Source organism: Muntiacus reevesi, chromosome 11 (genome assembly GCF_963930625.1).
Source record: "Muntiacus reevesi chromosome 11, mMunRee1.1, whole genome shotgun sequence".
NCBI lineage: Eukaryota > Metazoa > Chordata > Mammalia > Artiodactyla > Cervidae > Muntiacus > Muntiacus reevesi.
This window is the reverse complement of record NC_089259.1, coordinates 23,231,664-23,258,181: the sequence shown is the minus strand read 5'-3', so window position 1 is coordinate 23,258,181 and position 26,518 is coordinate 23,231,664. Positions and strand designations below refer to the sequence as shown.

General features: G+C 42.4%; 1 protein-coding gene across 2 annotated transcripts; it reads left to right on the top strand.

Annotated features, from left to right (window-relative positions):
* The first annotated feature begins 689 nt into the window (after positions 1-689).
* Positions 690-26,326, top strand: SERTM1 (serine rich and transmembrane domain containing 1). 2 transcript variants are annotated; one of them, XM_065902167.1, is made up of 3 exons: positions 690-817; positions 2,644-2,698; positions 23,987-26,326. In XM_065902167.1, the coding sequence occupies exon 3, from the start codon at positions 24,157-24,159 to the stop codon at positions 24,478-24,480; it is 324 nt and encodes a 107-aa protein (XP_065758239.1). In that variant the 5' UTR covers positions 690-817; positions 2,644-2,698; positions 23,987-24,156; the 3' UTR covers positions 24,481-26,326. The 2 variants fall into 2 exon arrangements, with proteins under 2 accessions (XP_065758239.1, XP_065758238.1); XM_065902166.1 differs by lacking the exon at positions 2,644-2,698 and having other exon boundaries at positions 706-817.
* Positions 26,327-26,518: the final 192 nt, after the last annotated feature.

Genomic DNA, 26,518 nt, shown 5'->3' with positions numbered 1-26,518 from the left:
AAGGCTCCCTGTACAGAGTTCTTTTAAGATGTGTGGCTCTCTGAGCCAGTGGCCCAGTAGGGAGTTTCTATGATTGCCTGTCTCCCTGTCAGTGAGGGAAACTGCAATCCTATTCCTCTCATCTGATGATCTGGCAAAGGTCTCGGAGGGGGGAAGAAGAAAAACGCTGGAGGAGAGAGGTCTGAGGCGAGGCCCGTCACAGGACCGGGCGATGCCCCCACGCAGCTCAGAGCTGGGCTTCCTGTGCTGCTCCGAGACTCGTGGTTTGGAGTGGGGGCTGCGTGGGATTCATAAAAGGGGAAGAATTGGCAGAAAGTAGATGCCTTTGCTTGCAGAGAAAGGTCCCCAAGTCCCCAGAGAACTGCGTCGCCTCCCTCAATGCGCGCGCGCGCACACACACACACGCACAAAAGTTGAAGCCACCACATCTGCCTTCCCCAGATGGGGTTCCCTGCGCAAAAGCCTCCTCCCGCTCCAGGATTTTCCGACGCTGGCGCAAGCTCCTCCCTTGCCAGAGCCTGGCTCCAGTCCTAGCACCGAGTGCCCGCCCGAGCAGAGGCTGGGGGGCGGCGGGGAGTGGGCCCCACTCGCCGCCATTGGCTGTGCGGCTGCGGGGCGGAGGGAAGCCTCCCGCTGCGCCCGCCGCCCGCCGGTGCGCCCCAGCCGCGCGCAGCACCAGTGCGCTCCACCATTCCCGCCGACCGCTTCTCCTGCGCAGATCGGCGAGACGCGGGGCGTCCGCGAGGAGCTCGACGCAGCCCCGTCCCAGCCCGAGCTCGGGAGCCGGCGAGGGACATCCGCGGGCCCCGATCCGCAGGTCAGTGAGGGGCTCCCGACGCCGCCCGCGAGCGCAGGCAGAGGAGTGGGAGCCGGGGAGGCGCGGGGTGCCGAGGGCTGGAGGGGGCTCGCCCTGTGCCACCGACACCCCGACTCCTCTCCTGGGGCGGCTTCGGGTCCCAGAGGCTCCGCTCCCTCCCGAGCTGCCTCGCAAACTCTCCCCGGCTCCCAGCGGTTGAGCTCCTTGTTCTGGTCACCCCCGAATGTGTCCCCTTCGCGCAGGCGAGCAGCCTCCGCTGCCCGTCTCTGCCTATTCTCCGGGTGACTCCTTGGGGCTACAGCAGGACGCCGTGTCCTTGGTCCCGGGATGACCCGCTTCTATCGCGGACATGGGGCGCCGGGGAGGACTGCCCTCCGTCTGCGGATGCAGAGATGGGTTGATTCCCCCCGCTCAAGTGCAGGCACTTCTACACTTTGCGGAGCGTGTCTCTCTGGGTGCACGCTCGCCTTCGCGAGAAAGGTTATTCTTGGCTTTGCGGTGTGTGCGGTCACGCTCGTGCGTGTTGGGCGCCCACCTGGATTTCTAGGGTCACCCCTCCCTTCCTGAGGACTCGCGACGCGCACACTGAGCGCCCGCGTTGTACCTTACCTGCCTCGCGTGCGTCTTCACCGGTCCCCGGCGGCTCCAAATCCGAGTAAGTTCTACTGGCGCGGAACAGGCTGCCGTTCCCCAGCCGCGGTTTTCCGAGTCCTTGTTCTTGGAAAACGCACCGGCTTCCTCCCGGTTTTCCCTGATCTGATGAGACGCTGGAATCCCGCGTTTTCCGGTCGAGGTCCGTGGACCATGGGCAGATGGTCTGATTTCTAATTGAGGAGGAAGGTGAGTCCTGCGGAGAGCATCGGACTCCTCCATTCACAGACTCGTCTCGTTGAGTCCCAGGCCAGGTGAGCGGGCTGCCACCCGCTCGCTTTCCACTGCCAGGTGCCTGGGGCCCCGCTGTTCCTGGGTTTGGTGCCAGACTCCAGGGATGGTGTCCGCTTCTTACTGTCCTTCATTTCCTCTACTCGTAAAATTTCCTTTGGAAAATTCTCTGCGGAAGTAAGCACTTGGGTGGTTCTTTGCGGGCGAGAATGGGATCGGATGACTGCAGGACGTCTCAGCCTTCGCATTTAATTCAGCCCAGACTACAGGTGCCAAGGGCGGGAAACAGGCGGCGATTGTGTCCTGAGGATTCCCGGGCCCACCCTAAGGACAACGCCCCGAAAGGCCTTTTTTTGTTTGTTTGTTTCCTTTTGTTTTCCAGGTGCTTTTCACTTTAGATTTTACAGATTCACTGTCAAGACAGTTGCTTATCAACAGGAAAAGAGGCAAAATAAGTGATAGCCTTTTCTTCAAAGGGTTACCCCCTAATGCATTAAGCCCAATACATCCTCCTTAAAAAGACAAAAAGGGTATATTTAACTAGCTTCTGTGTTTTAGCTTATTTGTGATCTGGCTCCGAGGCATGCTTAAATATATTGGGACTATTTTGCTAAGTATAAAGGCATTTTACCCCCACCTTCACCCCTGCACAAACACATGCACACCCTTTGTAATCTGCACACAGTTGATCTGTAATGTATTGACAAATGGCCTTTTGAAGTGTTAGTGAGGCTGTCTTGCATCGACACCAGCCCCACAGAGGATGCCCCAGTCACCTTCAAATGCTTGGCATCAGGCATGGGGAACCGTCTGCCAACCTCAGAAGTAGTCTGGGAATAGTGAGTTCCAGAAAATGGGTGGGGTGTTCCATTTCTGTGTTTGGGTTGGAGGCTTATTATTTATTTGGCTTATTTATTTACTACCTTTGATTCCTCTACATAAAGGCAAAGCGCTTTGAAGAGCTCACCGTTATGGTTCTCTAAAGAAGCCTCACTGAAGGTAAGATCCATTCTGTTCTCCCTGTCACTGGTTAGTTCAATTCAACAGATTTTCCTGGATGTCTGTGATATAAAGAGATACATAATGTGCTGGTGTATGGCATCAGATCTATCAGAGGGCTTATTCGCAGGCTTCCTGAGTATTTTTAATATGTTTCCTTTTTAATGAGGGCAGATGAAGGATGACAGAGTTGATTGGTGAGAATGAGTAATCATACTAATCATTAAGTAAACTTTGGCCAATGCATTTATGCTAAGAATAAAGGATTAGCCCATCACAGACAAAATTCTATGATTTGGTTTCTATTCCAAATCAAGTCTCAGTCCATTTGATAATACTCCTTCTCTGGGCTTACTCTTCTCCCTGTACTTGTACTTTAATATCCTTCTTTTTCCTTTTTTAAAAAAAGTTTGTAGAATCTATATATTTAAATATATTTTTTAAGATTTAGTTATGAGGTAAAAGCAAAAAGTAAAACTATGGCTGAATTTTTGTTTTTTCTCCTTTGGGTTTTTAAATAGAAATTTAAGAACCTGAAAATTATAAAAGCCTTTGACATCAGGCACTATATAGGTCCCACTTGCCTGGACCATGGCACCCATGAGCCATTCAGTAAATATTTGTTAAAAGAAACTAGAAGCCAAAAAATAGTGTGCCAGAAGAATGCCATTTTCTTCAGATAGATATATATGGAACATACTGTACTATTACATTACTGCATCAATGCAAAGCATTACAGACTTAACTTTTATGGACTGTTTCATTATTGTTCCTAATGACAACTAAAATAATAATAAAGTCTTTAAGTTAATTAATGGAATTAGGGAATCCAACAGAGAGGAAGCTCAAATTAAGTGCTTGAGTTGGCAGGATTCCTTTGAGCTAACAGATGTACCTAGAGAAATCAAGCCAGAGGCCTAGATACAGTAATCCATGATACCTGCATTTGGACCAGCCTTTGATGCAGAGCTGGGGAGTTCATCTGTACATCCACTGGCCTTTTCAGGTCCAGGGTAGTAGACTACTGAGCCACATTCTAGGGCCTCAGCACCTCTGATTCTGACTTGTGGTAGATGTCTCTGTGGGATTGAGTGTTCTGAGAAGCTCAGACACAGAATGACTCCTTCAAGAGTTCCCTATGAATAGAATCCATGCTCACCTTTGGAACCAAGACACAGTCATTGTTTAGTCTACACTAAATTTTGGCAACAAAAAAATGAGGGTTCTGAATGGTCAAGTAGCCATATACAATTTAACAGTATATCTAAACATGAAATGGCACAATCTAGCCAAAACAGTGTCAATATTTCAACCCTCTGAATTCACATCAGGAACAAGAGAGACTGTCATAAATACTTTCTGAGTTCCTAACTTTTAAATTGTCATCTATTAAATTGTGATGGCATCACTGACTCAATGGACATGAGTTTGAGTAATCTCCGGGAATTGGTGATGGGCAGGGAGGTCTGGCGTGCCGCAGTCCATGGGGTTGAAGTTAGACATGACTGAGCGACTGAACTGAACTGAACTGAAGTTGTAACGGCTTCCCAGGTGGCGCTGCTGCTGCTGCTGCTAAGTCGCTTCAGTCATGTCCGACTCCGTGCGACCCCATAGACGGCAGCCCACCAGGCTCCCCCGTCCCTGGGATTCTCTGGGCAAGAACATTGGAGTGGGTTGCCATCTTCTTCTCTGAGGTGGCGCTAGTGGTAAAGAACTCGCTTGCCAATGCAGAAGACTTAAGAGACATGGGTTTGATCCCTGGGTCAGGAAGATCCCATGGGCATGGCAACCCACTCCAGTATTCTTGCCTGAGGAGCCTGGTGGGCTACAGTCCGTGGAGTTGCACAGAGTCAGACACAACTGAAGGGACTTAGCATACATGCATAAGGTGTATTAAGATGGGAGATCAGTCTCTTCCCTGGTGGCTCAGACAGTAAAGCGTCTGCCTACAATTCGGGAAACCCAGGTTCGATCCCTGGGTCGGGAAGTTCCTCTAGAGAAGGAAATGGCAACCCATTCCAGTACTCTTGCCTGGAAAATCCCATGGACAGAGAGCATGGTAGGCTACAGTCCATGGGGTTGCAAAGAGTTGGATACGACTGAGCGACTTCACTTTCTTTCACTTTTCAGTCATTCCAGATTTATGCTTTGTACAATATTAGAGGCTTGATCTTGATGCTGACATTATTATAGACAATAGTGAAAAGGTGTGGAAATTATAAGCCTATAATAGTTGTTAAAAAGGGTAACGTAAGAAGGTAACAGACCTGAATACAGTTTTTGATGGGAAACAAAAGGATAGGTGGCTGTTAAGAACCTATTTCAAACTTGCAAAGACAAGAAGTTGACTTAAATCACAGTCAAAACACTAAAGATATTCATTCGGGGAACATATTTGCCCCCTGGGGTAGCCAAGACAGCAGCTTTCCTTTGCCATGGTCATCTAGTACTCATCAGACGTGTCTGGCAATTTACCAACTATTGCCAGTCATGCTGGTTTGGTTCTTACTCACTTTCACTTTTCCTGTGACCAGGATTATAGCAGAGGGACTTACTCTTCTCATTTCTTAAATAGAACATTCAGAACAAGCTGTAAAATGCAACTGTAACAGAAAGTACAGTCACGTTCTTTTGAGCAGGTTGACTTACTGGCCTCAGCCTGAGAGTCTTAAACTTTGAAATAAAAGGTACATATGAACCACTTTAAAGGCTTGTGCTAAGCATATACGTTACAAAAAAGAAGGAAAGGGAGAAAGAAAGAGTTCTGGACTTAATCAGTAATATTTTACTGCATAAGTTATTGTTAAATTTTATTTCTATTTCTTAATGAAAATACCTGTATTTTCTGATTAAGATTCATTTTCTTGTACCAACATTCAGATGTAGACATGCACAAAATAGAATGTGAACATACCCATAATATCACCTGCTAACAAAACCATATGTTAGAAACCTATACATAACCTCTTATCTCCTTTAGTTTAGTTTGGTTTGGTTTTTGCATGTCACTAAAATTGTGTGTGTGTGTGTGTGTGCGCGCGTAGCAGCAGTAGCCAGGCTAGTAATTATTTTATAAAAACAGAATCATACTATTCACAACTCTAAAGTTTACTTTTTGACTTTGCCAGACATGTGCAGCGTCTTTCCATGTTAGAAAACATAATTCTTTTGGTTATACCAGAATCCCCTATTTGTACAATCTTTCCATCATTTGTTTAACCAATCCTTGACTCATTGGTAGTTCCAGTGTTGAGCTACAAAGTACATCTTTGTGCATGCACCCTTTAAATTTGTCTTATTTTTCCCCATAGGGTAAATTCTCAGAATTTATTATTTATATTATTGACCTATAATGCTGTGCATTTTTTCAGTAAAATGGAAAGGACTAAGTAATTCATCCAACAAGTAGTAGATATTCCCCACTGTGATCCAAAGTATCTTCTATATGCCCAACATATTTTTTGCACTTAAAAAGATAATTTTTATTGTTACTTAACATCCATAGTGAAAGTACACAAGTCATAAGTACATAATTTATGATTTTTTGTGTTCCATTTGAACATACCCATGCAGATGGAACCCAGGTCAAAAAATAAAATATTTACCAATACCATCTCCTCATGCCCCTCACATGCCTTGGCAACCAATTGATTATTCTAACAATTCCTCATGAGAAAGTCATCGGTGAGCTTGTTGACCTTAGTTTTCATGATTCAAGTGCTAGATTATTGGGCACCATGCCATTTAGATTGACAGTGTAATATTGATTGATGCTTTTCAGACCTTCAAAAATTCCTTGTCAACAAAGGTGGCCTGGTTCAACTGAATTAGTTTCCAAGATCCTTCATTCTGTCCTCATTTGTCATTTCTATTAAGTTTGATCTTGTATTTATCCATTGGACCCTGCCTGGCACATATTTCGATTGCTATCATGAATTAACCTCTGGATAACAAAAGAAATTGACTAATTTGTTTTTCATCTGATTTCCTATTGTTGGCCACCCAGGCCAGCTGAGTTAGTTGGATTTAAAATTGGAAAAGGAGTCCTAGGCTCTCATTTTGTGGCTTCTGTCTCCTTCTGCATTCTTTTTCCATTAGGAGTATAATCAATAACCTTCAAAATTCACTTAACTTTCAGAGACATCAGTTTCTTGATTTTTAAGGACTTCCAACTCCTTGATTCTATTTTTTAAAAATTATCCTTTAATGTATAGTTAAATACATATAACTTACCTTTCATAGAGGAAAAGTCAATATTGAGCATAAGCATAGGAGAAAAGGAACGAGTTAGATGCATGAAAAGTGTCTTAAGTTAGTTCAGTGAATGAGAAGAGAAAATAATTGCTTCTTTTGTGCTCCTCTGTTTTCGTCCCCTTTATTATTTTCTAAGAAGCGGAAGTCTGGATCAGTTTCCTAACACAATACTGAAGGGGAGATCACTGTTCACATTACCATGGCTGCGATCAAGATGAAGTGCTACTCAAAGTACAGTTCACGCACCAGCGCTTGAATTGTTAATTACTCATTCACCAGGAGAGATGGAACTTGAGCCAGAATATAAGTCAAATAAGGCATGAAAGCACACTTTTTAGTTTGGATGATTTTTTGGTAGTAAAACCTTCTTGATGAAGGAAGCAGTGAAGGAAGAAGTGAAGTTCCTCTTCTCACAAGGACTCATAACCCACTATTCCTGAGGGAGTCAAGTGGCTTATTCGAATAGTAGCACTGATCTCTAAGGTGGGCTTTGTAGTTAAATTGAGAAATTTGTAAAAATGTAAACATTTTTTCTTCTTGTGCTCATTTTCCATTGGAAAAAAAAAAATTTTTTTTGAGGGGAAGGTATGTCTAACTTTGAGATAGAGTGACTAATAGCACCACAAAACACAGTGTTCCTGTATGCAGCTAGTTATAATACCCTTCCCTACAGTGATCAGCACAGTGCCCTTGACCATTTTTACTTCCACAGATGAGCAGAGAGACAAGGACTGTGATTGTAAGAGACTTGGTAATTTTCAAAGAATGGGATTATCATAGACTTTAACTTTACATTAAAAAAAAAAAAACAATGCATCCTGTTTCCACATCCAGTCACATCTTCACTGATTCACTATGGTAAACTCCCTTTTGATTTTTATTGTTCTCTTCAGAATACATTCATTCCAGCCACTCAACTACGTTCATGATAATATATTTCAGTGTTGACAGCAGATTCCTGGTGGACAGGAAGCTCAATAAAATCTTTGTTGAATATTGTTGAGAGACACAATTGCTTGATAAAAGTATGGTCCAAGTTTGCTCTGGAGCATGGAACTATTCATTTTATTGCCCTAACTAAAATATTTATAAATTTAGGGCATGTTCATCATTTTTTTTACTATTGAATATCTACCCTTTGCCTAATCAGTATGATTTAATACAAGATCATTTATTCCTTTATTCAATAAATATTATTGTGGATCCAAAAGTAGAATAGATAGAAACTACCTCTCCAAGAAGCTTCAAGTTTCTCATTTCTTTTATCCTTTGATTCCTTCTTTCCTTCAAATACTTACAGAGCATCATTATAACAGAGATTGCTGATTCATAGATAGAAAGATTAGTCCTCTATTCTAAGAGTACATAGTCTAGCAAAGCAGACCAGTGGATCAACAAATATAACAAGTATAATACAATGTGAAAAATACTGTTGTAGAAAGATATAGAAAGTATCCTGAGAATACAGAAGAAGGAGCCAGAAATTTGCTTAGAGAAAATAGGTAGGGATTTATATTATGAGTGAATTACTAGATGAGGCAGAGGCAGGAAGGTTTGCAGAGTATTAAAGAATGAACAAATTGGATTTGGGATGGAGTTGGGGAGAAGACATACCAATATAAGAATTAAATATAAGAATTCAAAATATATGGGAAATCTGTAATAGTTTGATATGCCTGGAACACCATTCTCAGGGACAAGAGAAAAATGAGACTGGAAAAGTAGTATTTAGCTATGTAACAAAGGACATATAAGGTAGGTAATACAAGAAAGGTTTTTTAGAATTTTAAATCAAGATGGTCACTATAAAAATATGCATGTGCATTAGACTCATGCACATATAGTAATATTTTATCACCTTATCTTACACAGTACATGGTTAACAAGTTGTTGTTGAGTGAATCATTGATTGTGTCAAAGAATAGTTTTCTTAACCAAAATCACTACCACTATCCCATTACTTGCATAATGAGTTGTTTTATCCATTAGGGGTCTTGAGTTAGTCTTCATGTCTTTATTGCCCCTCCCTTAGTCCCTCTTGAGGGCTTCCCTGATAGCTCAGTTGGTAAAGAATCTGCCTGCAATGCAGGAGACTCTGTTCAATTCCTGGGTCTGGAAGATCCACTGGAGAAGGGATAGGCTACCCACTCCAGTATTCTTGGGCTTCCCTGGTGGCTCAGCTGGTAAAGAATCTGCCTGCAATGTGGGAGACCTGGGTTTGATCCCTGGGTTGGGAAGATCCCCTGGAGAAGGGAAAGGCTACCACTCCAGTATTCTGGAGTCACAAAGAGCTGGACATGACTGAGTGACTTTCACTTTCACTTTAGTCCCTCTTGAAATCATTTGTGCAGGTTAAAGTGACCGCTGGGCAGGACTGTCCATATACAATAGCACCTCTTCATGCACCCTAAAGGAAATCAGTCCTGAATATTCATTGGAAGGACTGAAACTCCCAATATTTTGGCCACCTGATGTGAAGAAGTGACTCATTGGAAAAGACCCTGATGCTGGAAAAGATTGAAGGCGGGAGAAGGGGACGACAGAGGATGAGATGGTTGGATAGCATCACTGACTCAATGGACATGAGTTTGAGTAAGCTCTGGGAGTTGGTGATGGACAGGGAAGCCTGGTGTACAAAAAGTCAGACATGACTGGGCGACTGAACTGAACTGAATGCTCCAACTTGTCAGGGAATGTGTGTAGCTGTATCAGTAGCTCACTCTCATTCCTTTAAACCTCACTCTTGTATGAAATTAAAGCTAGCCAAAAACATGCTTTACAACCTTCTTTCTTAGCAGTGCCAAAAGAGAGTTTTAATATAATATATAGTAATTCATGCAGTTCTCCATTGTTCAGAATTTGACTGCTTTAAAGTCAGTTTCTTAAATACCATCATAACCTCTGCTGTCATAGTGAGTCAGTCAGTAGAAGGTAGATTATGCTACAGTACAAAATAAGCAAGTAATCTCAGTGGCTTAAAACAACAGAAGTCTATTTATTGTTCACACTAAGTGCTCACACAACCAGCAAGGGGTGAATGCACTGGCTTTGGTCACCCAGGAACCCAGATTGGCAGAAGCTGGCCCAACCTCGCAGTTGTTGCAGCAGAGGGAAGGCATGTGGCAAATCTCATATGTGAAAGAAAGGTGAAAGTGAAAGTTGCTCAGTCGTGTCCAATTCTTTGTGACCCATGGACTATACAATCCATAGAATTCTCCAGGCCAGAATACTGGAGTGGGTGGCCCTTCCCTTCTCCAGAGTATCTTCCCAACCCAGGGATCAAACCCAGGTCTCCCGCATTGCACGTGGAGTCTTCATCAGCTGAGCCACAAGAAAAGCAAATTCACACAGTTATTGGAGCAGAAGGAAGACATGTGGCAAACCTCACGTGTAGTCTTACATTTTATGCCCACAAAGGACGCATGTAAAATTTTCCGCAAATTTTATTGATCAAAACAAGTCATGTGGGCACCCTAGTTTCAGAGGGGGCACAAACATGCAGCCTTACAACATGTCTGGACAGAGGGAAGGACAGCAGAAACATGTGAGCATCACTGATGACCACAGGTCTCAAATTTATTCCTCCTTTATCTTCAACCTCCCCGGAGAGAAGAAATGGAATGAACAGAAAATCTGGAGACACGGGATATAGATTTGAATTCCAGTCCGGCCTCTAAGTGGCTAGGTAACCTTGGGCAAGCTTTTGAATTCTCTGATCCTTAATTTTCTCCTTGGTTACAGCAAGGTAAGGAATAATAATAAGTACAGTACAGAGATGTGAAGATTAGAGAAAATACCCCTGTACCACACACACACACACACACACACAACTAGTATGTGCTTTTATTGAATACATATCAGTTGCTACCATTCATTGTGTTACTGTCTCTCCAAACTCGTTTGTCTGGGCATCCTTTCTCCTGTACAAGCATGTCAGATCCAGCTTCCTCTGCCTGTCACGTTCTGAAGACCTCCTCTCATTCCATAATGACGTGGGGATCCCCGCACCACCCCGTGCCACCGCTCATCACTCTTCTGGCATGATGTTGCCTCTACACCCAGTGCACACACACTGAAATCAAAAAGCACTTAGATGTAAGAGAAATGAGTGATGTGTGAATGTGTGCTTATAAGGGTACTCCTACAGCTTTAATTAAGCAACACAGGGCATACAACCTCCAAGGGTAAAGTGGAGAGCTCAGCCTTCATAAAGGACAAAGCCAAAGTCTGTTAAATCTTATATAAAAGATACTCGTGATTTTCATGAGTAAAGCCATATTTATTTGTACTTTTAAAAGAATGTATAAGTCTTTTATATAGGCCATCAGTGTGGTAGTCTGTTTTCTACAAATAATGACTAATTATTTTTCAATTTGACCTCTTCCCATTTTTAAAAATGAAATGCATTCTGGGAGTATTGGAGCCTACATTTGTTTATTGCTTCCATGTTGTCTTTGACAAATTTTGGTCCTGGGTTGTTATCTTAAATAACAGGCTGCCGGGGACTTGATTTCCTCTACATTTGATAGTCTGCCATATCATGGTGTTCCATGTTACAAGGAACACGTAGACATTCTTTTTGTTAGCCAGACTTTTGAGTATATGGTGCTGCCTGAGAGAGAGAAAGGAAGGATGAATGAGAGAATGTTAAGGCAAGCTCTGCTGCTCTGTTTACACAAAGGATTAGCAGGACAATGGGAAGTTTCGGAGGGAACATGCTTTCCTGATGAAGGACACACTGTCCTCATTTCTGTCTCCTGCCTTCCCTGGTGAACTTGGGAATCCTGGTGGAAGAGTAATTTCAGAGCCCTGAGAGGGCACTTTGTCTCCTTATATGGTTGGTGTTTTATTTAACCTCTGCCTAAAATCTGACTTATCTGGTACTCATCAATTTAGGGTACCTACCTGGAGCCTCAGTCATATGATTGCTTATGACTGAAGAAAAGCACTATTAATATCAATGCTCCATATTTAAAAAAATTTTTTTTTCAGCTGTATTTTTCAATGACTAGTTTCATTCTTCAGAGAAGGCAATGGCAACCCACTCCAGTACTCTTGCCTGGAAAATCCCATGGATGGAGGAGCCTGGTAGGCTGCAGTCCATGGGGTCACTAAGAGTCAGACATGACTGAGCGACTTCCCTTTCACTTTTCACTTTCATGCATTGGACAAGGAAATGGCAATCCACTCTAGTGTTCTTGCCCGGAGAATCCCAGGGATGGGGGAGCCTGGTGGGCTACCATCTATGGGGTCGCACAGAGTCGGACACAACTGAAGCGACTTAGCAGCAGTAGCAGCAGCAGCAGTTTCCTTCTTTAAAAATTGTTTATTGGCTCCTATTTCAAAAGATGCAGACCCTAGACTATAAGAGAGTTCATGTGTTTGGGTTTATTCCTCTTGCCACAGTAGAGGGCTCACCCAAACCTGGGTGATCATAGAGGTGGCTGCTAGATTTGAGTTGTAGGGAGCATGAGTTCTTTGATCTGCTGAACTTGGAGTTTGAAGACTGTTTGATGCTTGATGCCTAAATCAAGTCTCCCACTTTTGCTGAGTTTATTTGCTTCTGTGTTTCCTGTGGGCCTTGTGTGGAACCTGGACCTCACTGGCTGTTGCGAGTCTCAGTGACATTCCCCAGAGCCTGCCAACACCTAGTCCTCAATAGAAAATGACTCTCTCTTGGATCTTGAGGACATTATACTAAGTGAAACAAGTCTGACCAAAAAACAAATTCACACAATCTCACTTATATGTGGAATCCAAAGAACACAAAAACAAGTTCATAGATAGAACAAATTGGTTGGTGGGAGGTGTGTGAAATATGTAAAGGTGGTCAAAAGATACAGACTTCCAGTTATAAAGTAAGTAAGTCATGGGGATATAACATTTGTCATGTTGACTGTAGTTAATACTACTGCATTGTATATTTAAAGTTGCTAATATCTTAAAAGTTCTCATCATAAGAAAAAATTACAACTGTGGGTGGTGGCACATATTGTCTTCTTATAGTGATCCTTTTGCAATATACAAATATCTAATCATTATGTTGTACACCCAAAAACTAATACCATATTATATGTCAGTTACTACTACTATACTAAAGAGTGATGCATGCTCAGTTGCCCAGTCGTGTCTGAGTCTTTGCGATTCCATAAACTGTAGCCTGCCAGGCTCCTCTGCCCATGGGATTTCCCAGGCAAGAATACTGGAAGGGGTTGTCATTTCCTCCTCCAGCGGATCTTCCCCTCCCAAGGATCAAACCTGCGTCTCCTGCTTTGGCAGGTGGATTCTTTACCACTGAACTACCTGGGAAGCTATAGGTCAATTATATCTCAATTATTTTAAAAAAGAAAGAAAACTACTCTTTTGTGAATCAGGATACCTACAAAGCCCCTCCTTTTGACTGGGCATTTAAAGTGCAGGAAAGATATCCTGGGCTGCCTCTGAGGATGACTGATGACGTAAGATGAACATTGAACATCTTATGTTCATCTGGAGGTCCAGACAGAGATTCAGACCAGTGACTGGTGGTGGAGTGAAGTCATGAGCAAGGCTGGCTGGCCAGCCACCATTCCTGGTATTCAGGCAGCCTGTCCTGCCACTATGGATCTAGTTCCCTAGGTGCATTAAACCTCCTCTCTCTCATTCTCTGAGACTTCACTTCGGATCCAGTTTCCTAGGTATATTAAATGTCCTCCCTCTCTTTTTCTGGGACTTCACTTCCTGTACCTCTGAGCATCATAAGCTGATGGTGCAGCAAATATTTGAACTTCTCCAAAGCCCACTGAAAAGTCAGGCTTAATCACTGTATTTATTTAGAAGCTTCTAACATTTTTACTGACTTACTGCATATTATACCAAATATATTTTCTTAATACCCTTGGGGATAAACCATCTTTCCCTAACTTATATGTTAAAGATAACCAATCCTACTGAAAAACTATGAGAATAATAACAATGGACACCTATATATCCTTTAACTAATCAATTGCTAATATTTTAACATATTTGTTTCATCATCTTTTCTTTCTGTATGTGTGTATGTACTTATTTTTTTTATTTTGACTGAACCATTTGAGGGTTAATTGCTGCTACTTATGACACTTTACTTTGTACATGTATTTCCTAATAAGCATAACGTTCTCCTATATCACACTTAAGAAATTTAATATTGCTATAATGCAGTTATCCAATGTACAGTCTATGCCCAAGTTTCCCCAGTTGTCCTAATAATGTCCTTTATAACAAAGCTATTTTTCCTTTTAATGGGTCCAAAGATCTTTCATTGCATTAGAGGATAAATCTCGACATCTGCATCCTACTTTTTCTTCTCTGAGTATTCATCTGAATACTAAATAATGTAATACAGCCAAAACTGGATGTAGCCAAAACTTAGCCTGCCTAAGCTGCCAATTACCAAGCATTATTATTTTAAAATACCCGTTTCACTGTGGAAAGCATCATCATGCTTTGACTGTCAGCCATGGAGGACTGGAAGAAAGAATCCTTTAGTAGAATCCATATGTATGAATTATGCTAAGCACTGGGCTAATATCCAGGAGGATTGGGCAATGTACACACCATGTAATCAACTAAGGTTCTATTTGTAGTTGTATTATGAGGGACGATGGTTTATTAATTCAAGTAAATGCTTGGTTGAAAATGTCATCAGATGGAAGATTCTGTGAGCTTGAGTCCTTGCTGGGAAATGCAGGACTTAAAACACACATACTTGTCATATTCCAGTCCATTTCTAAGAAGAGGCTATAAAGCATTTTAGTTTAAACAAATACACGACTATAGTTGTCAACAGAGAAATAGAAATAAATCGTGGCCTGTTTAATTAATTTACTAATACTGAAGTTCTTTTCAAACAAACTATATCATCACTTTTTTTTTTCAAACTGTACCTGTACATGTGATTTTTATAGATAAGAGAATAGTTTGTTAGGTTTTGGCATATTCTTAGGTGCAAATTTTAGAGGTGGATATATTAGATAATTTATCTTCCTGTCTTCCATATACCTCAATTACAAAGATATTTTAATGGAAAATTAAGTTGAGGTTTAATTTATGAAGTGAATAAAACATTTACTATATATCCATTCTTATAAGCTGAAAATTTACAAGACAGATGAAAAATTATAAGATAATGTATACACAAAACAATAGTAGACATTTACAGAAGCATGTGCCATCAGGAAAAGTTTTCACTGAACACATTGGCTTAGATACCTATGGGAGATGGAAGGAAATATAGAGAAAGAGGGATCAGGTTAGTCACAAACAGAAGAATGTGCATTTAAAAAGGAAAATAACAATAAAAACAAGAGAATAAAGAGTGGCATTGGTCAGGAGTTGTACAAGCTCATTTACTTTCTTCTTACGCTGCATGGTCCCAGTGGCCCATAGATGCCTACTTCAGAGGAATCTGCTTAATTTAGAGTAGACTTTATCAAAGCTTATAGAAATCCCATATTTCCAAGCTCTTCCCTGTCTCCTTAGAACAGTTTTAGGGGCACTCGAAGGCCCGTGGAGCCTGAGAGAGTCGAGTGGGAATACCTTGTGGTCTACCTATAAAGGTTTAAAAAAGTGACTTATGGCAATTGCAAAATTAAGTTTATAAGAACAAAATCTTTCCAAATATCATACTCCATAAGGAGACTGTTAGGAGCATTTCCTTATTGGACAAAAGCTAAACTTAATACAAATTATCTTTATTGTGGAGATAGAATGAAAAGCAATGGGAAAGGAGAAAATGCCATTCTCCAGCCAGAGCATCGTTCTCCAACCAGAGCATGGTTGAGAATTTTTTAAAACATGTCTCGTCTTATTAAAAGTAAGCAAGCAGGTTTCCCTGGTGGTCCAGCGGTTAAGAATCCATCCTGCAATGCAGGGGACACAGGCTTGATCCCTGGTCTAGGAGGATTGCACATGCCCCAGAGCAACTAAGCCCATGGGCCACAACTACCGAGCCTGTGTCCTAGAGCCTGCTCACTGCAGCTAAAGAAAGCCTTCGCACAGCACCTAGAGAAAGCCCTCAGGCAGCAAAAATAAAAATTAAAAAAATAAGATTTTTTTGTATACTAGTTGCTCCAAGAATTAAAAAGATACATATTTTTTTTCTTAATATTCTTCTAAAAAAATTGGAAATGATCAGAGCTGAGTGGAGGAAGGGAGTTGCACCTCGAAATCCTCATTAAAAATTCTGTAACATCTTGAAAGGTCGATCTTGCTTCTTACCATCTTTCTTCACACTGATTCATTTCAACCTTGCCTGTGATCTTCAAGTCATTATTTCTCTGACTGTTTGCTTTTTCTTTAAATCAAGTGTTTAGCCAATAATCTTTTTTCCTGCTCCCTGAAAGTGACTATCATGTTCTGCTACTTCTGAACTAGTTCCTGCTTCCTTCAACCTTTAAGTTGCCACTTTTCTCATTTTGATTTGATTCATTGTGTTAATAACATAGATGGGTCCAATCTTCCCAAAGTGCAGGGTAGACCCCTTCTTGGTCTTTTCTAAACATCATTAAAAAATCATGAAAATACTATGCCTAAAACTGGTTTTATATTTGACCTTTTTAATCCAGAAAATGGGGGCTTCCCAGGTGGCACCGTAGTAAAGAATATGCCTGCCAATGCAGGAGGTGAAAGAAACTTGGGTTTGATCCCTGGGTCGGGAAGAGCCCCTGGAGGAGGAAATGACAACCCACTCCAGTATTCTTGCCTGGAAAATTCCATTGACAAAGGAGCCTGGTGGCCTATAGTTCATGGGGTTGCAAAGAGTCAGACACGATTGAGAATGCATGTATCATGCATCATTGTCCAGAAAATTATCCACTTAAACTCTCTTTTTTCTAAGGGTGTATCATTTAAAAATAATTATTCTTACTAAGGCAGAGATTTTGACATAAAAATGTTCACAACAAATGTAGCAAAACTTTATTACAAATAATAGTTTGATTTTGCCAGGAAAACAGTGCTATAGATGCAAGGGAACTCATATTGCTTTTGAGGCTGTACAAGATAGATGGTCAAAACACTTAGGTTCCTATCTCCTTTTGAAATGGTTTCTTGTGTTTTTTATTTTTATTTTTTAATTTCATTCAATCTACACTGTTTTGCATATCAAGAAAGGTATATTCTGAATATTCTGTGAATTATACCTTATGTGGATAACTAATTTTTAAAGAATCGGAACAAAATAACTAGCCTAACATAAATGTATTCTGAAAATAATTTAATTATTTTGCTGAGGAAATATTTTACTGAGCTGGAGGCTAATCCAGAGAGATGAAAGCCATCACTGAGGTAAAGATAGATAATAAGGGATTGGACTGAATCCAAAGCCACCTAATGACCTACCCTAGAAACTGGTTTTGAAAATAAATCACAGATACTAAGCTGTTACTCCTACATTTCTTTAATTTCACCAGAGTACTATGAAAAAGTTCTGATTACATTTTCTCATCATTCTTTTGAACCACAGATAAAGAGGACTGTTCGTTTTAATTTTTTGGCTGCCATTATCCAGTCCAGGGGAGTTTCCCAGGTGGTGCTAGTGGTAAAGAACCCACTTGGAATGCAGGACATAGAAGAGATGGAGGTTCCATCCCTGGGCTGGAAAGATCCCCTGGAGGAGGGCATAGCAACCCACTCTAGTATTCTTGCCTGGAGAATTCCATGGACAGAGGAGCCTGACGGGCTACAGTCCATGGGGTCACAAAGAGTCGGACGCGACTGAAGCAACTTAGCACGGGTGCATCCAGACCAGACCATGGATTCCAGGGTGTTATTCAGAAACTTCATCTCTCCCCACTTCTTTTCATGAAATGGCTCTCTAATTCCACATTGAATAGCAGATAGACTCAGTTTTTTTCTGTACTTGGTTTTATTTTTTATTGTGCTGACACAGGGAATCATAATGAGATTCCACTAATTTTCACACAAAATTCTTCTCCCAAAGTGCTGTATTGACTACGCAGGAGCAGTTCATAAATAAGCAAATATATGGCAACCCACTCCAGTATTCTTGCCTGGAGCATCCCATGGACAGAGGAGCCTGGTGGGCTACAGTCCATGGGGTCACAAAGAGTCAGACAACTGAAGTGACTTAGCATGCATGCATGGATGGGCTTAATCAGCTTTGAATAAGGTTAGCAGTAAGATAATAAACTTTATTTTCATTATTGCAAGTCCAGGGGTAAGTGTTTGCCGTTGACTGCAAGTGAAGATTTAAATGTAAATCTTCACTTGCAGTCGGTGGCAAGTATGTATTGTCAGCACCTACCTTCTCTTACCTAGAATGACCTAAAAGGCCACTAGGTGAAGAAAAAGCAATAAGAGAAAAGAAAAGCATGCAAATTGTAAAGGAAAGTTCAAGTCCTGTATAAAACATGTTCTTTTCTAAGTAGAACTAAAAACAACTGTGCTTAGATATGATAAGTTCCCTTCCAGATTCTGGAAATGGTAGTTTCTACGTGTCCTACAAAGAAAGAGATCAAATATATCATCTAAAACTATTCATTACATTATACAATTAAACTTTACATTTGTAGACCTGGAAAGAGCCTTTACCATGCATATTAATACTGTATCAAATTGTTGCTAATGGTTTGGGAGGCCCACCTTTTGGAGAGGAAACAGCAGGGCCTGATAAGGATGAACTGTTAATTCAACATCCCAACAGCTAGGGCACTCTTTAAATAATGTCCTCAAGGGAACAAAGCAGCTTGTCCCAGTTTTCCACGACAACAACAACAACAACAAAACGTTCAAAGGGTTGCTATTCACATAGAAATGTATTTAAATAAAGGTCAGAAACTCAGAGACTGCTGTGTCAGAGCGGAGGCTGACTGTGGGATGGGTTTAATCCACCACTGTACTGTAGAAGTCAAGGCCCTGGCAGAGGCCCCTCCCACAAGCTGGCCACCCAGGGGTCTTGCAGTGCTTCTGGGAGGGCACTCAGAGATGAGGGCTTGTCAGATCTTTTTCCTTTCACCAAGCCGGAAGGTACACACGCCGGAGAGAATGCTTTGCTCCTCCAAAGCTTCACAGTCCTCATAATGTGGGGAGGAACGCTTCCATTCTCTCAGAGGAGTCACAGAGGCTGGGAGTCACAGTGACAGGCAACAGAGACCCGCCCCCTCCACCAGGCCTGCCTTGTCGGTGTGGTTCCTCTGACTCCCCACCCCACTGGGCTCAGGTTAGATCACACGCCCATCCTTCCTTGCTTCAGGAGGTGACTGCCATTTCTAGATTTCTTCCCAGCACGTTTTTTTATTCCAAGAGACAAAGGGATAGCTGGCTGACCATGAACTGAAACATCTCCCCGGATCGTCATTTATAATGTGATCTCTCTGTCTCTTCTCCCTTTCTCAAAAAAAATCACTTTCTGAGAATGGGTCCGGGGGGGGGGGGGGGGGGGAAGCATCGCATTCCTCACATGGCTTTTAAGTGCCACGTGAAATGAGAGTCTGCTTCCGCTGCCCCTGGATGGGTCAAGGCTATGCATTTCAGATGAAGTCGCTTTCTTTTTTCCTTTGAACCTTATCTGTTTGGGAGAAACAGCCCAAGAAGCAGCATCTTGAAACACACTTGTTTGATTTTGTTTCCACAGTACCACCAACAGCCTCATTCAAACTGCTCAGTGCCTAAATACATACACTTTGGGTCACCCTCAGTATTATACACAGACTCAAAACATTCACCAGAGGGAAAGAAGACTTACCAATTTGTAAGAAAATGAGAAGTCATGTCATCGAGTTAAAATGATTCTAACAGTGCGTGCACTCTATTGTTTCAGACTAGAAGAGTGAAATGAAGTTCGTAGATCTGTCATTTTAAATTAGATAGTATTCTGAAAGTAATAGTAAATCTAAAATATTGGGGGAAGGATATTTAGAGAAGATATTTAATTGTGAAATGTTGAATAAGGATGCAAGTTGTCATCTGTTCATTTCTACCATTATCTCCCAAGGCCACTTGGAAGGTCACTTTCCCCAAACCTTCTCAGCCTCAGTTGCCATAAACTCTTCCATAGACATTTGAGGCTCACAATGGGCTTTTGTCTCAAAGTAGGTGATCTTCAGGAGGTGAAAAGTACTCTTGGAATATTTACATTGTAAATAGATACCTTGGATTTAGCAATTGATCTGGGGGCCAGTTGTGAGCTCTGTCGTTGAATTGCCAGTGACAGATTCGGAGCCTCCAACCCCACCTCCAGAAAATGATACAGAGCTGGGTAGCAAAGGTGGTTTTTAGAAAACTCAGCCAATTTCAGCTGAATGTATCACCTGTACGTGTCAGAATTATTGGATTAGCAGAGACCTGGAAGTCTCTGCTTTCGAGGGACCTATATCTACTGGTCTTTTACTTGGATGGCCTTTTATTATTTTCAAGGCATGATTTTGGACACAGTGTCACATCCTAATTTAGGAGCTTGTGGAGAGGTAGAAAAGGTATCATTGGACAGATGAGAAAACAAATATTAAGACTGAACTGTGAGCTTGTCCAAAGTTAAATGGCAGGTAGGAACTAACTGAGTGTCATCATTTTCTCTTCTTACCACAATTGAGGATAGTAAGAATACGATTCAGGCATGGGTTCCTCTCTGTCCTCTGTTACTGACTAGCTGTGAACCCTGAGTAAATCACAGTTTCTTTGTAGATCAGTTTCCTCATCTGCAAAATGGGAATGATAATTCCACTCTGCCACCCCTACAAACTAGTTTGTGTGATGAAGAGCAACACAAAATGCACAGCCCCTACCTTCTTACTGATGCCAGAAAAAGAAGATGTAAAATCATTACTACCAAAAGATAGGAAAATTGAGACCGGATGGTATAAGAGGTATAAGTCCTGGCTTATCTTCTAATTAGATACATTTATTTTTGCCATGTCGATCAGCATCTTTGTTCTTAGTTTCCTCAGCTAGACTTAGGAGGTCTTACCAGAACATCTTGAATATTTCTTTCCATTCAGTCCACACGATTCTTTCCTATGCACCATGCTGTCTCTGGGAGAAAGTCGCTCTGTTTGCCACCCCAGAAACTATACAGTCCATGGAATTCTCCAGGCCAGAATACTGGAGTGGGTAGCCATTCCCTTCTCCAGGATGTTGTCTCTGAGATGCTGCTATTTTCCCTACAGCTGAGTGGCTAGGGCACTTCTCTGCTGTATAAGGCATGGTGTTACTACCAGATCAGTGGGACACGTTTGCAATCCTGCTGTGATTCTCTCTTTTTTTCAAAAGATCCTTAGGAGCCTATAGCAGCCTAATGGAATTAAAATCACCAAAGTGTAATGAGGAGTGGGAATCTCATTATTTTAAGAAATACTAAGAGCTTGTCCCATGGCCTCCTCTGAGGAGTCCCTGAGATCGTTAACTGGCTTGACTGCCGCTAGGGCAGCCCTCTCAGAGGGTCCCTCCTTCTTGGGGATCATTAGTGCCGCTCAGCTACAGCCACAGGGCCACTGTCAGCCCCTCAAGGAATCAGTCACTTAATTAGATTTGAGGAATTGAAGGAAAGGCAAGTTGTCAAGGTAAAATGCAGTGCAGAGGTTAGGGAAAGGGAAAGCCAGGGTTCAGAGGATGTTTTTTGCATCAGCATTTCACTACATCTGATGCAAGGAAACCTGGAAATTTACAACCAAATGGTCCAATGCCATAAAGAGCTAGGAAGAGCATCTTTGCTGGATTTGAGGAAAGAGAGTCATCCATCGGAGGGATCATTCTCCCTCAGGCTGCTTCCCTCGCGCCCACACGGACTAGGCAGAAGCTGGCTGGGACTTCTCCAGTCATGGACGAGAGGGTGGTAGAGACACACGGCACCCACACCCACGCCTGGAGCCTGCAGAATCACACACCTTCCCTCCCAGGGTGCCTGCCTGGCTCCGTCCACTTTGTTTCCGGCTTTCCTCACAGGGACCACATAAGGAGGGGAACATGGCCAAGAGCATTACTTTCCCTGCAGCCATTCACACACTTCACACATATATACACGCACCTCTCGCCTCACACACCACACATATACACACACACACCACATATACACACACACCTCCCCCTCACACACCACACACATACACACACACACCACATACACACACACACACCACACTACAACCATACCCCCATACATACCCCACATCCCACATACACCATACCACACACACATACACACCACACGTACCCCCCCACACCACACATATACACACGTACCTCCCGCCTCACACACCACACACATACACACACACACCCACCACATACACACACACACCACACTACAACCATACCCCCATACATACCCCACATCCCCCACACACCATCCCACACATACATACACACACACCACACGTACCCCCACACCCACACACACCCATACACATCACACCACACACCACACGTACCCCCCACACACACACCACACATACTGCACACGCACCTCCCCCCTCAAACACCACACATATACACACACACAGCACACTACAACCATACCCCCATACATACCCCACATCCCCCACACACCATCCCACACATACATACACACACACTGCACGTACCCCCACACCCACACACACCCATACACATCACACCACACACCACACGCACCTCCCCCCTCAAACACCACACATATACACACACAGCACATGCACACACACACCACACTACAACCATACCCCCCATATATACCCCACATCCCCCACACACCATCCCACACACACATACACACACAAACCTCACGTACCCCCACACCCACACCACACATATACACATGCACCTCCCGCCTCACACACCACACACATACACACACACACCACATACACACACACACCACACTACAACCATACCCTCCATATATACCCCACATCCCACACACACACACATGTACCCCCACACCCACACACACCCATACACATCACACCACACACCACACGTACCCCCACACCCACACACACCCATACACATCACACCACACACCACACGTACCCCCACACCCACACACACCCATACACATCACACCACACACCACACGTACCCCCACACCCACACACACCCATCCACATCACACCACACACCACACATACCCCCCACCACACATACTGCACACACACATCACACATACCCCCCACACATACCACACACCACATACACATACACCCCACACACAGATGAACCTCCCCCCACACACACACACTGAGTTCATTTTGGCCCAATTTTAACAATTCAGAGTGCTTCCCTATCTATTATCTTGATCCCTGCATGACACAGTGTGCAGTTAGGGCAGTACTACGCTATTCTACAGATGAGAAAAATGAAGCTCAGAAGCTAGGCAATTTGTCTAACTTCCCAAAGATAAAGGAGAATTCAGGCCTCAAACTTAAGGCTCTTGACAGCAAACCTAGTACTCTTTCTACTATTAAGAGGAAGTCCAACTTTTATCAATCTAAAGGTTTTTATTCAGTGCCTAAAATATGCAGAACAGAGTAGAGAGGTAGACCTAACAGGAAACAAATATGCAGGAATGGCCCCCGATCCCAAAGAGATATGTTTTTATAAACAAGTCAGCAAAGTATGAAAAGCCAGCTTACATGTGCAGTGGTTCTCCAAAGCATGCTAGAAGGAAATACTGGTCAAAAAAAGTTGTGCTGGTGGGCTGGACAGTGCAGGGAATTCATTTTCTGGAGGAGGAAGGTTTGCAGCTAACTTTTGGGGTCCTATTCTCAGAGCAGGCTTGGAGCATCTGTTGAAATCTCAGCAGATGGAACACACCAGAAATGTACTTTCCTTTTTATTTTGGAGAAACCTGGCACCTAGGGTACTATGAGATCAAATAAAAGTGCATTTTTATATCATCATTTGTAACAAAAGTCAGGAACATTACTTGTTCCTGGCAAAGTGACTTCATTTTTTTCCCTCCCTGGTGGATTTTTATAATTAAGCCTTGCTGAAATGAAAACTGGAAATGAGAGTCAATGTGACTTCTTTCTGAATAATGCACTCAGTTGTCTGGGGTTTTTTTTTTTGTTTTTGCAGTGTCAAAGGACACCTGGTACCTGCCGCCTTTGCTTGGAAACTGAGAAGTTGTGTTGTGCTGCAGTGTTTGCTGATGCTATCACGACAGAAGGAATGCTGATTCTGTCCCTTTTAACGCCTGTGTGAAACTGACTTTTCATACACTGTGCATTCTGTGACCTTCCATAAAGATGTCTGAACCTGACTCTTCCTCTGCGTTCTCGGGGAGTGTGGAGAATGGAACTTTCCTCCAGCTGTTTCCCACATCCCTGTCCACATCGGTGGACCCGTCCTCGGGCCACCTGTCAAATGTCTACATCTATGTGTCCATATTCCTCAGCCTGTTAGCCTTTCTGCTCCTGCTTTTAATCATCGCCCTCCAGAGGCTCAAAAATATCATCTCCTCCAGTTCCTCCTACCCGGAGTATCCAAGCGACGCTGGGAGTTCTTTCACCAACTTGGAAGTCTGCAGTATTTCCTCACAAAGGTCCACTTTTTCAAACCTTTCCTCCTGAATGGAATAATCTTTCAGTGCCGTGGTCACTGAAGTTTTCCCTCAGGGGAAGTATCACAGGAAGCAGGCACCTCAGGAAAGAAATGCCCATTTTGTTCTTTTTCCCCAGTTAGACCTTGTTCTCCTCCTCCTTCAGCCCTGATTTCTTTTTCTGTTCATGATGCTTTTAGTGTGAATGTAGGAGTTGATGCTGACAGAAATGCTTGCATGGTGAAGAATTTCACCCAGATCGCTTGATGAACCTGGAGCTGGCTTCTTGGTGGGGCAGGCCAACCTGTTGGACACCGGAGGCCTAACTCACCTGAGACGGCCTCGCAGAGGAAGCTGAATCAGGGCTCTGCACTTTTGTTTCTCTTACAAAACCATGAAACCAACGGAGCCAGCAGAAACTGGCAAAGTGAAGTCTGAGCTATGTAGAAGATATTTTACATATTGAAAAGATAAAGTGAAAAGCACCAAGTTTTAAAAAAAAATGTCAGTTTAGATTTCATGTATAACATCTCTACAACCAGAGGCAAAAATATGCTAAGTGTTTTATTTCATTTCACTTTAACCAATGAAAACCACATTTATTGATGAATTAAGTCATATATGGAGAAGTTCTGGAAGACTTTAACTTTTAATAGCAAGACAAATATGTATTATGATGCCATTTGTAACATATTTCTGCCTCTTGGGGTTTTTTTCCTACTTATGTTATAGTCTTAATGACTCTATGTTTGTGGAATTCTTTGTGATAATTGCTGTTGCTATTACTAAGACAGGCACCAGAACAGACACTGGAAATTTTTATTTTGTATCTATAATTTCCATCAGTGGGAATCATACATATGGAAAATACTCATTTAGTTGTATTTTGCACAGTAATAACTCCTCGTGGTTGTGAAAGTATGTTCCTTTATTCAGTTTCACAGTCTTCATAAGCTCAGTGCAGAATTATATTGACTTCAAGATGTCAGATGTCTGTTCACTCACGAGGTTGCAAAACTTTGAAGACTCCATTGCTAAATATTTATGTTGTTATATACTCTGTGAATGTTACATGTCTCTGATAATTCACTGTTGTGTGTTACCATAAGACTCTACATTAGGATTCCAGGATGCGGATTTATGTTTAAAATTATAAACACTCACATTGGGTAGGGGGCTGCTTTACTGTGGTCAGCCAAGCACGCTTGAACTTGGGGCTTTGTGCATGAAAGGAGGCACTCTCGAGAGCATAGACATGGAATATGGAGGGACTCAAGTTGCCCAAAAAAAAACTAACAAAGCAAGCAAAGAGTAGCTTTGCTACTTTGCAGCTTCTTAAGAGTAAGAATTTTAATAAAATTTTTGAAATCAGTGGTCCACCATGTAAACACTAAATGTATTCATCCTGCAAAGCCCCTGCATCAGCATGGCCCCATCTGCCCAGGGCAACTGGACACTTCTTATCCAAAATATTTAATAATCTGGAGTGGTGGGGCCTTCAAGCCACCCTTTGGTTTGGTTGCGTGGCTTCTGGAGTGGGATAAAGAATGCACCATTTTTACAGAGCATACCTTTGTCATTCTAAAATGCTGAGAGAGATGCAAATTCACAGTGAGGATCAGAAGGTGTTTGTTTGTTTGTTTGTTTTTAAATCCATAAGCCTCGCTGAAATCCAACCATATCAGAAGGTTTATGTATCAAAAATCTCCCCAAACACTAAAAGACCTGCACAGAGTTGCAGCCCTGAAACATATAATGAGTGAAAATTTCCCGTTTGCTGTCATTTAAAGCACAGCAGTGTGTTACAATGTTATTATGTAGTATAAATGCTGGACTGGAAAAACTCTGCTATTTTAGACCATTATTAGCATTCTCAGTGTGTGTGTGTGTGTGTGTGTGTGTGTGTGTGTCCGTACACAACACAGAATATATAATATATATATATATATATATTCACACCCTTCCCAATTAAGAGTTGTGTGAAAGCTGCACAGGATTACAGAGGCATCTATATTATCACTTCTGCTCTTTGATTAATCTTGTGCTATTTTGGTTACCAAGGAAGAAAG